Below are 14,942 nucleotides of genomic sequence, written 5' to 3' on the forward strand. Positions count from 1 at the left end.
CTGACCTCTGCAATGACCTCAGCCAGCCCGGGATTGCACATGACCAGCCAGCGGCGAGGGGTGATGCCGTTCGTCTTATTTTGGAACTTGTGGGGCTCCATTTCATAGAAGTCCTTAAAGCTGGAGGGTAAAGAAATCATCTCATATCATTAAACACATAGAGGAAATTTAAAGCTGTTTGACATTGATGATCTAAATATAACTATTACATATACAATGTCTTGATAAAGCATTCATACTCCTTGAGGTCTGTTTCTCATATTTTTTTTGCCAAAAAGCTCAGCTTTGTCAGATTCTCACAATTAGAGGTTTTATAGATTTTTTTCCTAAACAATTCTGTTTTATTTATTATGAATCTTTTGGTATTTTAGCTGCTGCTGCCTCTCTGTCTCGAATTCCTTGAAAAAAAGAAATGCTTTAAATCCCACTAAAACTATTCTAGTTAAATATTCTTTTTTTTTTTGCAATTATCCACCTTCTTTCTGCGTGCCTTTAACAGGTTTTATTACATTATTGCAAAACATTCACCTCCCTTCAATTGTACATACAATTAATACAGTTTCAGTGTACCTATTGAAGATATGCTTGTCCATAGCATGATGCTGCCACAGACAAGAAGGTGTGAATGAGGTAAACAAAATTTCCGATCCTTCTTAAATTTTTTTAAATCATTCATTCATCACGTTTTCTCTGCTTTTTGCTGCTCCATTACATAAATCCCCAAAACACAAAACAGTGACTTTTTACTTAATTATGGGATAGTAATTAAATACTAATTAAAAAAAATTTTTGGTTTACTTACATCGTAGCTTTCAGGATATCAGAGTGGATCTGGGCTACACCGTTAACAGCGTGAGCACCAACGATGCACAAATGGGCCATGTTAATCCTCTTCTGCCCACCCTCCTCAATCAGCGACATCCGGCGAAGACGATCATGGTCTCCTGGAAACTTGGCAGCAACTTTCTACAAAAATCAAAAGGAATTCCTGATTACTAAAAGAATCATATAACAATTTCTTCCTGCTACATCAAAGCTGGTCTTTGTCCATACACAAAAGGTCACACGGTGAATTCACAATACACGTTACCAGCATCAGGACCATTTTCATCAGTGTGAGTAGATGAAAGCCTTCAGATGAAAGCATTTTCTTTTTCTTTTTTATTGTGCAGCTCTGCCCACCACTTTATGTCAGAAACATTTTTGTCTTGTTTCACCGGGGATGTAGGAGTTTTCTTCTGACAGATGTTGAAAATAAAACTCATCATTTTATTTTTAAGGCTTTAATATTCCAGTATATCAGCGCTTGAATGCACCCTATTTTTGAGAAGTCTCTTTGATAAAAACATAAATTACTTAATGACAGTTGCTCTGCTTTTAGTGTTATATAAATTCTCTTTTTATTCTTGTTATGAGATTAAACATATTTAGTTTCATTTCAATATCCTAATCCAAGGCTAAATGGACTATGTAAAGACAAATAATAGTTCTATTTAATCACAGAGTGTTTTCTCAAGCTTTGTTGGCAAAGATGTTTTTGGATGCAAATCCTTGTTGTGTCTGAACAGATGTTGCAGTTTGCAGTACCAACCTCCAGGTGGCGACGGTTGATCTCATAGACTATTTCCAGGTGACGGGGCAGCAGGTGGGCAAACAGGTCTACTGGCCAGCGCTCCAGAGCTTCTGGAAGGACTGTGTGGTTGGTGTAGGCACAGGTCCTCACACAAATATCCCAGGCCTCAGAAGCACCAACAGAAAACAATTACTTTACTTTTTCATGCATTCCTGTTTCTTCATTTATTATCTTCATCATATTAAAATACAGATTTATTGCATTCATTTATATTGTAGTATCATCAAAATGATAATTCTATTCAGTAATTTAGTTAAAGGGAAGATGACCATGTCTCTAAATAAGACCCAACGTTGTAGTATTTGTTGTGGCTCAGCTTTGATGACACAAAATAGAGGAATTTCCCTCTGGGATTATTAAAGTATTTCTGATTCTGATTCTGAAGTCCACAAAGGCCACAGATGCACCATGGACTTATTTTACGCAGGGAAAAAGAAAAAAATTTCCAGGTAAACTCTCTTAGCTTTTTCAGTTTATTTTTTCCTCAGGCAAGCAAACAAAAAAAACATTTCCTCCATGTTTCTCTTGCGCTGGTAAAAAACCATACACCCACCCAGACGCATGCTGGTCCTACCATTGACTGCCTATTTATAAAAAATAATTAACCTAAATTAATCATAACTAACCAAAAAATAAAGGAACATGACTAAATGACCAAAAAACATAATCTCATAACAGATATTAAACAATAAATTAAATAACTTAGCTAAATTATGCACAAAAACAAAAGACATTTTTAATCACTAAGAAAAAATAATTGGCTCCTACAGTGTTATATAAAAATAAAAATAATTTTCAGTGCCGAAATATGAGTAAGCTGAAAATTATATCTGTATACTTCTTAATGTTTACAATCAATACTTAGCTATTGCACTAATGTATATTAAATGTAATCTTTGGTGAACAGTACAATACAAACTGACTAATAACTTATTAACATTTATACCAGTAGACTTCAGTGATATGAGATTAGATTAAATAACAAAGGCCGATCTGATCCCACATGTAAGGCAAAACAATCCTATTCAGTTTAGGAAGCTCACTGGTTTAAAACAGATGTGTCTAAAATGTGGATCAGGGGCCATTTGAGGTTCTTGAAATAATAATGGGGGGGTTGAATTCGAATTAAGAATAGAATAGTTAGGCTCATCTGCAGTAACTAGAATAGTTAGGCTCATCTGCAGTAACTTTATGCAGGTGGAGACCCCTTTTTCAAGCAAAGATGTTACCATATCTGCGACTAATCAAGTGATTAAACTTGACTAAACATAACAAATTTAAGAAGAGTGACTATTTTTCCCTGAGAAAATAAAAATAGTTTAATGTATTTTTTTTGCAGTTACAATTATTTACAGTGTATACACCCAAAGATACACTATTTTTGTAAATGTCCCAGATGTATTTTACCTGGCAAAAGAAATTCACAAATTATCTGGGGTGTTCAGTAAAAAAAAAAAGCAAAACAAAAAAAGTCCCACAAACAATGAAGTCAATTTGAGGATTTGGGCCCTTGTAGTAAAAAGTTTAGACACCACTGATCTGAAGTCATTCATGTAAAGAGGACCTTAAAATCTTTGTGAGTCAAGGGCTTTGCAGTAATCAATCCTCTGGAGCCCCACGTGGGGACAGTAAGAAGGAAACATATCTTTTGTTTCTATAAGTGGACAAACATCTGTAGATGATGGCTCCCTAAGTCTTCACTGACTGTGAAAATCTCACAGAAGAGCCTAAGCAAATAAAATGCTGTCCTTTTATCTAAGAACTATTTAGATCCTTTGCTCCTGAGCACCGGCAAGACTCTTCTGATGTTGATCTTTCAGGAGTGGCATAACAAGAGATTCAGTAGTTCTAGCCCTCATCCTTAACTGACCTTGAATGGAGGCTCATAAAGTACTAGTTTCTAGCTTAATCCAGACTTCATAAATCTCTGGCTAATTCTTCAGGGGGCTTTGTTTCCCAATCCCTGTCGAAGCTGCAGTTATGCCTGTTGCTTGTGCACAGTTGCTACCTACTATTAGACCAATACTTCTGTAGGAATTGCCTCTTTGCAGCTTAACCTGCTTGAGGAAGACAAATGTAAAATCTGCAGTCTTTCCAATGATTAGATACTGTATGGTAATAATGTGCAGTATGTGTTTAAATGTACTCTTATGTAATATAATAAAAAAAACACTACTTTAATCAAAACTGAAAGCTGTTATCAACATAAATAAAGAAAATAAATGCATTACCACGTGTCTCATCTTCACATGTTATATAGAATAAATAAAATCCAAAATAATTTTGATGATATTTTAGTCACTGATTTGTACCTGTGGAGAAAACATGCTTACAAACTTCTAAAAAATGAAGCAAATAAAAATAGAAAATTTTCCCAATTTACCTGTTCCCAAGCCAGCTTCTCTTCATCAACAAGAACTCTCATCAGCTCAGGAATAGCCATTGCAGGGTGGGTGTCATTTAGTTGGATTGCAACCTGCATGAGCAGATAATAATTTCTCTATTAAATATATGCAAACCCCAATAACTAACATGAAACTATCAAAGCTTCTTTTTTATGTCAAGTATAATTCTAAAGGATCAGTAAACACACCTACAACCTGCTTAACACATTGACAGAAATTCTTTCATAAAAGACATTTGACATAGGTAATTCTGTCAAGTTTTCCCACTTCACCTTGTCAGGCAGTTTGCTGAAGTCAGTGCGAGCGATCTCCCTCGAGCCAAACTTGGAGACCTTGAAACGACGGATGATGTCTTGCAGGGTGGCAGACACCACGAAGTATTCCTGCTTCAGACGGAGCTCCTTTCCTTCAAAGAACTGAACAAAAAGAACACATTTTTGTTCTGAGGACAGATCTCAAAAGATATTTTTATTGATTAAATCAGGAATTTCATTCAGTTAAAATTGTGTTTTGATATAATTACCACAGCCTTGAATAAAGTGAAAATTTGGACAGGTTCTTTTGCAACTGTTGTGCAATGAGCTGTGTTATATTTAAGTTAGTTAAAAGGATCTTTTAACAATGCTCCACCCACACACCCATCCATCAATCCATCCAAACTTCCCTAAACTGTCTGCTGTGTTCCATGGCCTTCATGATGCTATTTATTTATTAATATTCTCTGAGGCCTTCAGATGAGGATTAGGACCAGGATTAAATGACATACAGTACAGGTGGATCTATTCTGGTGATTAAACGGTCTCTGCGGCCAGTTAGACGCACTGGAGGCTACAATAAAATCAGGATGAAATTCCAATTTTCATTTGGAAAATATTTCTAAATTGAAATATAATTGAAATTATTTTTGCTTTAGTCACAAATCAGCAATATTTTGTTTCTCTATTAAAGGATTACAACATAACATTTATCTAATTTCACTGTCACAAAATAAGACAGGCTGAAGGGATGTTTTCTTTTGTTCAATTTATTATTTTGATTTTTTTTATTCAAGACGTTCAGTGAATATGAACTTCGTCATTTTATTGAGAGATCTGATTGTGTAAAATAAATAACAATGTCAATGATAAATATTAACAAATATTGTGTAGCATCTTTATGCCAGGAATTGAATGGCTCTGTTTCATTTCTGGCTTTAATCATAGATCTTGACATTTTTATCGGACCATAATTCAGCTTCACTACATTATGTATTGAATATCTGAGTATATTGAATATCCATATACTCAAATGTGTTAGAAAAAACCCCAGACTTACATAAGTTGTAATCATTTTTCACATGACTGTCAATAGTAGGTCTAGTTTTAATGCATCAAAGGATAATATAGTGTTTCTTACATTGTCGTTGGGGTAAAGCACACGAGAAATGTTCTCAGCCAAGTTCCTGTCCAAAACAGCTTGAATGTAGCCACCAACATTGACTGTAAGATAAAATAAAACATGAACGCATTAGTTTAAGTAAAATCTGGTGTTTAAAACGTGTCATGAAAGTCAAACACCTACAGTCTTTAAGGTTGAACTCGCAAGGAGCTTTAGCAGACCATAGCCTCATGGTGTTCACAACGTTGTTTCTGTAGCCAGGCACAGGCGTGTCATACGGCAGAGCCAGGACTACCTATCAGTGAATGAAAAGACAGCAAAGTTTAATGACATCTGTATAACCTGAATAATCTTTGATCTTTTTTACTTCAGTTAATATTTTCACCTGAGTGTCCACCCATTTGACACCATCGGGGTGATGCTCAGTTCTGCCATAAAAGTGAACCGGGCGAGTGTACTCTGGTCGAGCTTTCTCCCAGGGGTTGCCATAGCGCAGCCAGTCATCGGCCTCCTCCACCTGAGAGGTGGCAAACATTCATTGGACTTAATTCGAAATTAGGTTTCTGATGTAGGCCAAGCACAGAGAACATTTTCATAACAGAGAAAATTTATCCTCCAGGGGATCCATAGTAAAACAGAAGAATTTACCATTAAGTGTAGGGTCTTATGAAATTATGTATCCCTCTTCTCATAATATTTCCAGATGTTACAATAGCCAAATTTTATGTTGATTATATGAGATAAAGCAACTCCAATTACAAAACTTTTTTATGTGGCTGTTGCTCTACTGTATGTTTGGGTTTTTATTAGATAGTAAGCTACAGGATTCAGCTAGATGAGCCCATGTTTATTTCAATCCATTAATAATCAAAAGTCACATTTTCTTCTTAACTACCCAAAGGCTTTTGTTAAACATTCTTGAGGTGTTGCCTGTATGGTTTTAGACAAACCGTAAATGGCGGTCTGTTACAGTATGTCCATTTTGGTGCAGGGCATGATAAACTGATGCCCTGTCAATAAATTCTCCCTCATGCTGTAAGATAACAATCTCTTCATCTTAAGCTTGGTGCTCTATTGCCCTTATATAAAACCATGTGGTACCAAACTCAGATTAATTGTTTTAGTGCAAAAATGTGACAGAAATAGCAGATTCTGAATCTAAGGGGAGGGTAACAGTAGGTGACTTCAAAATGCAGCACATATTTTTTATTTAGGGTTTCAGAATAGAGTAGACTGAATAAAAAAGCCCAAATCATTTTTCACCTTTTTAGATTCTTACTTTAGTTCTACTAAACTTCCCATCATTTCAAATGTGCACAGCCTTATGTTGTGAAAATTGACATTTTTAATTATCTAGATGTATTTTTAGAGAATGTTACATAGAACTTGTATAATGTACTGTATGAGTGAACATTTGTACAGGAAATAAACCCAAAGTTTGATCTTCTCTCTACCTGCCATCCATTGAGGATTTTTTGGTTGAAGATGCCGAATTCATAACGAATGCCATAACCATATGCAGCCAGACCCAGTGATGCCATTGAGTCCAGGAAACAGGCTAAACAACAGACAGAACATGTGAGAACGTGTTCAATTCATGTGAGACTCATAATTCTTTTTCTTGTACAAAGCGCAAAACTAAAAAGAAAAGACCTACCAGCAAGACGACCCAGGCCTCCATTACCCAGTCCAGCATCTTCCTCCATCTCCTCTAACTCCTCCATGTCCAGACCCATCTACAAGGTACAGGGATTTTAGGAGAGCTGCTCCTTTGTAAATTATTTGGAAAGACAATTTGAGGAGGAGTAAACTAAATCTCCTTTATCTCACCTGGTACATGGCCTCATCACAGGCGTTCTCCAGTGCAAGGTTGACCATGGTATTTTGGAGTGTGCGGCCCATGTAGAACTCCAGGGAGATGTAGTAGACACGCTGCAGATTGGACAGAAAAGAAAGGAAATAAGCTTAAATTTAATACAAAATACAAATGATTCGATTGGACATTTAGAGGTTTGGAGCTCAAAAAGTATTCACTTGAGGGCATGCACATATATGACAGCAAAATATAACAGGACCCCCACCCCCCCGTGTGCCCACTGTGTTTGGCATTGAAACCATGGACCTTTGAATTCATATGCCAAATGTCAAAATAACACCCACCCCACCCTTAGAAAAAACTTCAGGTTTCATGATTTAGTTTCATGGTTGGGAGCGCATATAAATGTGCCACCTGAGCCTGTGTTTAGCCTTTGCCATTTAGATTATGTTAGTTTTTTTCTTTGACTCTGACATGGAAGGGCACACACAGGCATAGGAGGGAAGGAAGAGGACCAGGGAAGGGTGCGGGGAGAGCGGGGGGGACTAGGGGAACAGATTGCTTTGGGTATTACATAACGTCCAACATTTTGGGCTGGGCAAAAAATAGCTCCCAAAGAGGTCGCTGTAAAGGTCAGCCAGAAACTGATAATCTTTGATTGTGGAGTTTAAGTACAGGAGGACAGAGAGACTGCTTCAAAAAATGTATTTAAAGGACAGCAAAGGAAACTGAGAGGGGCTCTTTCTTGATCAGTGCACTGGACTAATTTGATTACATATACCAGTATGTCCCAAGTTGTTTTTGATTTATGAATTCCTCCTCGCTTTCTCCAAGAAAGAAATGCAATCGGTGTCAGAGAATAGATCACAGGGTCTGCACCTTTTTTAGCCTGGATGACCTTCCTGTTTGTGCTTTCCAGTTAAACCAGCATGGTATTCACCTTTGACCTTTTAAAGATGAACCCCAGTGTGTCACCATGCTTCGTATTGAGCTGTTGCACCCGACTGACCTCTGAGCAAACGTTTTCATACAAACACTAGGAGGTTCTTTGAAAGCAGTGCTTCAGCAGATGTTACAGGAGCAAAGGGGGCTCTCTCTCCTTTATTCAGTAAGTTTATTAATGAGCCTCCATAGATATTCTCAGACAAAGAAAAAGGGATGAGCTGACTTTCACCCCTTTCTCATCTCTTTGCCTGTAATAACACACTTTTCTGGCTGACATTTTTTAAGAGCAAATGTGGTGGGGCTTGCAGTTTTATTGTTTCATTCAAGTGAAGCAGTGCCTTATTGTTTCTCTAAGGTTCCTGGCTGTAGCAGCTGCTTAATGACTCGAAGGCTGTTGACATAAAGCTTTAATGTAACTGCGTTTCAACTAGAGAGCTCCGGATGTCCTTGGAGCACACATGCTCAGACGACCTGAGCGAAGAGGAGGAGGAAGAGTACGTGTTGGCGGTCAGACGGGACAGGAACAGAAGGTCATGGGTGGGTTTAGTGTTTCAACACACTGTAAGCAATGGGAGCAGACCGGCAGAGTGCTAAGAACCCCCACCCTACCCTACTGAAGTCTAAATGTCATGGCTGGCATATACTGGCATCAGTATGTTAAAACTGTTCTGATGTCAAAGAGAGAGTACAGTCAATTTATCTTGAGTACAAGACACTAAAGTTCAATCAGTTTATTACTGTATTCAGATTTTGCAGGGGCAAGTGTTTCGGTTTCGCCCTGTTTTTTTTATGGCAGCTTGCAATGATGCCTAAACTGACCTTTGGTTATAAAAAATATAAAAGTTTCAATGTAAAATAATCTACAATGGAAATATAATACTTATATTTTAGGAATACTATGTTATCACTACCTGGCAAAGCATCAATCAAGAAGGTGTGCAAAAATATTTTGCATCTTGAAATTAACATAATTATTAAAGCAGGATACAGCACTAACAGTTGCTGTTTGTGACAGTGTGCAGTTCTAGTGGTTCAGCTATATAGTTCTAGGCTTAGTTATCACACACTGCCTATCTCCTAAGCATTCCATGACAATTTCTTTTAGTTTAATTAAGTATTGGCATTTTGTTAGAAGCAGGTATGTCCTACAGTATACATCATTTTAGCTGATAGTACAGGCTGTTATGGATGATGAGCACTCTTTAGTTCCTTCTCTCCAGGGAATGGTCCACACAGAGCTCTGTATTAGGATTAGTATATCAGATTTTTTGGGGGGTCCAAGTCATTTATTTACTGTTAAAAAAAATTAACACAACTTACACTAATACCTTAGTTGTTGTTTTTTTTAACAATGTCCTGTGTGGCGATGTGACAATAAGAATAATTGTCCTGATGCCAAAAAACAGCGCAACAGATTTTGCTTTCACCAGTGGAGCAGTACGGCTATCGCCATAGTGTTCCCCTTGATTTAGGCATATAAATAGCTTTATTATGATTATGCAAGGAGTATCACAGTTTTGTTAATTTCTGAGCAAATACAAAGATGGTATTTGGGAAAACAATGCTTTCATGTGGAAATCATCAAAATTAAAAATGTTTCGCTTCGTTTTCAATGGAATGTGCACATATTGTTCAATACCAATGCAAACGATTCCCCATTTTGGGCATTAAATCAATCATTTTTGAAAACAGCATAAACAGCTCATTCTTATTGTTCTAGTGCTTTATGCTTTAAAGTAATAGGTAATGATAATCAAGCTGTATTATATGATGTGATATTTTAGTGTTGGGGGTGGCACAGATGACCCAAAGGCTATTGCATGATTTCAGTATTTTTATCAAAAATGGAAAGTTTCCAGGCATTGATAAAGTGGCTATAATGGGGTAATATGAGGGGAAGGAGGGTGGGGGAACCGGGGTTCTTGGGATGGCATTTCTCCCCTTTGGATCCCCTCTGTGACATCATTCTTCTAAAGAAAACCTATGAAATCTAAATTAATTGCAAGCTATTATAAAACTTTAGGCAGTCTTATGTTTTTTCCCTCTTTTATTACTATTATTTCCATAAAAGTTATAAAACCATACTTGTTTTTGTACTCTTTCACTAATGGTTCATTTTATATGGGTTTATAAGATTGCATTTGCTGCTGTACTGAGTGTAACTTACTTTGGGGTCTTTTTCATAGTAGTGCTGCTGGGTTCTGATCCACCTGCCCACCAAGTGGTCTCGCACCGTGTGGGCAAGAGCAAAGTAGTAATCCCGTTTGGTGGCCACATTCCTGTCCTTAACCAGCGTGAAGTGAAGATGTCTGTTGAAGTTCAGCTTCAGATCTGTGACGTTCTCAACGCCAGCAAGGCCCCTCACTGAAATCTGTTTCTTCCTATCATGGTCGGACAGAGGCTTGGACATGTTGGCAGCTCAATTCCCTGAGGCGGGTAGGGATGTAAAAGAAAAAGCTCAGAGACACAGCTAGAGAAGCACCCAACACCTCAGGCTCAGGACAAGCTTTTTAAAGACATGGTTATTAATATTAAGCAGAGGGTGGAGCGGCCTATGTGCATTGCATAAAGTGTTCGGAGAACATGCTGAGGCAGAGGACATCACTCCAGTCTCATGAATATCTAAGGAGGGGTCTATTTAGGAGGGATGATGTGTCCCTGGCAGAAGGACAGAACATCCCACAACATGATACAATCATTTAAAGGAATCATTGTAAAGTGAAATTTTTTTATAAATATTGAACTTAACAGATATAGTATTAAACTGAAGGATTATCCATAGGACAACTAAAAACATATATGTCATACGTTTTGTGAAAGAACAATGTATTGTGAAGTGAACGGAGTAAAGTAATAGTTTTTTTTAGGTTTTTACATACAAATCTAAAAAAAAGTGAAGCTTACTTGTATTGAGCCTCCATTGCAAAGGTACCTCTGAATAAAATATCAGTATGAACACAACAAAAGGGATAAGTTATGGGATGGCTGGTAGAAAGATCAGGTAATAAAGAAGTTTGCAGAAAACTGATCAATCTACCATCTGAATGTTGCAGTTTAACCTTCTCTAACTCTGGAAGAGTTGAACAGCTAAGAAAATGTGTTTACAGGACAACTATGAACCCAAAGGAAAACCTTTTAACCAACATGCAAAACACAAAGGAATGATGGAAAAAGAAACAATGGAAATTGAGATGAACAAACTACTCTCTAACTGATATTTGATGTTAGCAGGGTCATGTCGTGGGAATCTTGGGGGAAAATGATTGTTTGGCAGCAGCTGGCTGTAAACACCCAGCCAGATGATGATTTAGATGAAAGCATTTTAATGTGTTAGAATGGCCCAATCAAAGTCCAGTTTAAATTTAACTAGAAAAAATTATAAAAACTGTTCAGAGAAACTGTTTGACTTAGCTTGAGTCGTCCTGAAAAGATAAAAATATCAGACAAAACAAGTAGTTTCTAAGGCGCTAAAGCTGGTGGAGAAAGACCCAAACAACTTGCAGCTGTATTTAAAATCAGTTAGTGTTACTGCCAAATGATTGTCACACCTTAAAATCTTAAATCTTAACTTTTTATAACACTATCATGTCCTTTTATTTTTTTCATTTGCATAAAATATCAGCACAATATTTGGAGGCAATTCCCTGCAAAGTTATTTCCTCCTAAGCTTATACTGTATTTACTGGTGTTATATCATTTCTCTGGTTTCATAAATTTTTATTTTTATTTTGAATTTTCTGTGTTTTGATCTCATTAAAGTATATATTTCATGTCTTTCCATAGAAAAAGAGGTTATTGTTTTTCATGTTTTAATGAACTTCTCTCTAAAGATTAAACATGATATTGTCGACGAAAAATATTTTGGACTATCATTAATAAATACTCTGGGGAAAGTAAAGCAATTCAAACTTGCTATGACATTATAAGATATGACATTCAAGTTACTGCATTAAATGGCAGTATAATTCCAAATTTTAAACAGCGGATAAGGTTTCACTGCTGCACGCACACATGCTTACTACTGTATCACTAAACAATGCAATGGTACTGTAAGTAGTCACTGACCAATGCGGTGTGTGTTTAGATCACATTCAAAAGCCCAGAGCAACGACTGACACTAAATTAGCTGCAGCAAAGCAACTAAGACCAACTCTATTCTCAGTTATCACTCTGGCGAGCACACTATCATAAAGTCTTGACCTTCTATAAATAGTTACTCTGACCCAGTCCCAAAGGCCATGATATTTGAAAGGCGTATCTTGTTAATGTCAGCAAAAGCCGGGAGAAAAAAACTAGTATATTACTATCAGTCGGATGGCAGTAGCAGTAGTCTCCTCAGCTGGTCTCAGTGGGACGCAGTGCTGCATTATTATAATTTCCTCCCTTAAAGAGGCTTTCTACCTCTGCACTGAAATTGGATAAAAGCTGGTTGGGAGAGTGAATCTTACTTTGCACCCTGAGTGCATTGGAATTGCTCGGCACTTTAAATAAATGTTGACAGGAAAAGTATTGGGAATGAAATTACCATGTCTCTGCACCCACTTTCTGGTCTGTTTTAGATGCAAACAGGAAAAAGAAAAAAAAGACCCAGCTGTCAAGCATTACACCAGATAGACAGAAGCTAAATAGAAATCAAAGTGCAGGTGGCAGAGGTGTTTGGCAGTGTCGCAGGATCTGTAGAATCTCACAATATTCTGAACTCAGTGCTTAAATGCTGTTCCTATCATTTTCCATGATGTCTAATGACCTACAGTAGAGGAGAACAACCACAGAGCTAGTGACAGTGATTGAAGCTGGCATGCCCCTGATTTGTCCAGTATGATGAACAAATTAAGCTCTTACATGTCAACTGGGTGTTTTATCAAATGGTGCGTTGAGCATTTCACAACTAAGCTCAACGAGCTGTTGACGACAGAAATGTCTAATTATTCAGTCTTAGATGGCATATTTCCAACAACATCATGAAGTCATTGATGTTGACTTAATTCTCCAGTATTCATATAACACATTACAGTAGTCATTTGTAGAGCTGTTTCCTTTACAAATGTCAGACTAGAGGGATTGTCACGACATTAATGCCTAACTTTGCCAAATGCTTTCACCAAACGCTGAATTTCAAGGTTTTTAGTTTTGAGAGATGTGATGTGTTTGAGTTTAGCAGGAAGAGAGCGCTCCATGAAGCATTGCTGATATGAAGAAGGCCCAAACATCCTTTTTTTAACAAACTGTGACCTTGGTAGAGTTAACAGGGTGCTTTCTGTGGATTTAAAGAGCAACAGGGTGTCCACTATATTGATGGCCATGATGTTACAGACAAGGTCAGTTAAAGCTCTAAAAGCAGGTTCTGGAATTTTTGAATTAGCTTGTGAAGTAAGGCAAGCATGGAGGTAATTTTTTGGTACCGTTTATATGGGTCTAGCTGCTTTATTTGGAGGGTTAAAGGAGGCACTTTATATAAACCAATTTATATTACAGGACTCAATGCTACAAAGACTGAAACAGGAAATTAGAAGAGAAAATGTTCATGTTTTATTTTTTCTTTGCATTCACTAAGATGTGTTTTGATCATGTGTTTAATTCAATTTTTTTAAACTATTGAATGTTTCAGATTATCAAATGGAAATAGTTATTCAGGCCCTATTTCACATGCAGCCATCTTCTTTTAGACAGGTTTTCCACCTTAATACAGTTAATAAAATCGATGTTTAAAAATGATTGTTATGCTTACTTGGCTTATCTCTATCTGTTATTGAAGTCGATGATTAAGAAAATGAGGTGTCACAACAAACAGAAAGAAATTGGAAGACATCTTTGTTACTTTTCAAGTCTGATTTCATTTCATTCAAAGAAATAGCCAAATTCACTAATGTATAAGGTCATCTATATCTGTAGATCAGCATTTCATCAGGCTGAAGCAGTAATAAATTCAAGCTATTTTGTTTTGGCTCAGAAAAAAAAAAAGAAAAAACTTTGGGAAAAGACAAAATTCACAAAAAAGAGTTAGTCCTCATTTAAACAGTATTCATACCGTTTTATAAATCTACTTTCTCAATAAGAAACACTTGAGCTTGTTGGACCATTACCCAAGAAACATCACAGAAACAAACAACCGGATGTTTACTGAGATCAGACCAAACGCAATTAGATTATATTTGCTCAGGAAGCACTGACAGTATTTTTCACATTATTTTTTGTTTAGGGGTACCACAGCAGGGTTCAAATGCCCCTTTCAGATCCTTATATTGACACCTTTTTAAAAACCATATATCTTTCATGGTCTGGTCATTTCGGTTTTTTGTTTTCTTTTGGTGTCCAGGGTTTAATTTTATTTTCATTTAGAAGATCCTGGTTAGATAGTTTTCAAGTTCATTGAATCCTGTTGGAGTTAATCTCTATTCAGATGTCCTCGGTTTGACCTTAGCTTCTTCTTTTTTTTTTTCCAAAGCTAAAGGCTGTAGGCATCAACCAGCTGATCCTCATCAAAAAATCACTGCTGCGGCTTAAATACCCTTTTCTTTTGTCACCTCCTTTCTAGACCCATCTGTCTGCTCTGCTCCTAAGTGTTTTTCTTCCTTATGTTCCATTAACCCTTGGTGTACAGTTAGATATACAGTAGTTCAATAGGATTTTGCTAAAATAATGTTTAAATGATAGCCCTACTTTATGAGTTCTAATGATATCGTTTTATTATTATATCTGAACAAAAATACTGACGTATATATGTAGAGTGAAAAACAAAAATAAAAACATTTGGTCACTGAGAATA

The 14,942-nt window shown here is 36.8% G+C and overlaps 1 protein-coding gene across 1 annotated transcript in view; it reads right to left on the minus strand.

The window, feature by feature from the left end:
• Nucleotides 1-10,658, minus strand: part of LOC107089814 (glycogen phosphorylase, muscle form-like) — a 14,799-nt gene extending 4,141 nt beyond the window's left edge. The window contains exons 1-12 of the mRNA XM_015382793.1: nucleotides 10,344-10,658; nucleotides 7,246-7,347; nucleotides 7,073-7,151; nucleotides 6,870-6,973; nucleotides 5,801-5,932; nucleotides 5,599-5,710; nucleotides 5,434-5,516; nucleotides 4,311-4,454; nucleotides 4,017-4,109; nucleotides 1,592-1,738; nucleotides 803-966; nucleotides 6-120 (exon numbers count right to left, since the gene is read on the minus strand). Of these exons, the coding sequence (XP_015238279.1) occupies nucleotides 6-120; nucleotides 803-966; nucleotides 1,592-1,738; nucleotides 4,017-4,109; nucleotides 4,311-4,454; nucleotides 5,434-5,516; nucleotides 5,599-5,710; nucleotides 5,801-5,932; nucleotides 6,870-6,973; nucleotides 7,073-7,151; nucleotides 7,246-7,347; nucleotides 10,344-10,586 (1,518 nt within the window). The 5' untranslated portion in view covers nucleotides 10,587-10,658. The remainder of the gene's footprint in view (nucleotides 1-5; nucleotides 121-802; nucleotides 967-1,591; nucleotides 1,739-4,016; nucleotides 4,110-4,310; nucleotides 4,455-5,433; nucleotides 5,517-5,598; nucleotides 5,711-5,800; nucleotides 5,933-6,869; nucleotides 6,974-7,072; nucleotides 7,152-7,245; nucleotides 7,348-10,343) is intronic.
• Nucleotides 10,659-14,942: the final 4,284 nt, after the last annotated feature.

The sequence above is a fragment of the Cyprinodon variegatus genome, unplaced genomic scaffold (genome assembly GCF_000732505.1).
Source record: "Cyprinodon variegatus isolate N-32 unplaced genomic scaffold, C_variegatus-1.0 Scaffold267, whole genome shotgun sequence".
NCBI classification, from domain to species: Eukaryota; Metazoa; Chordata; class Actinopteri; order Cyprinodontiformes; family Cyprinodontidae; genus Cyprinodon; species Cyprinodon variegatus.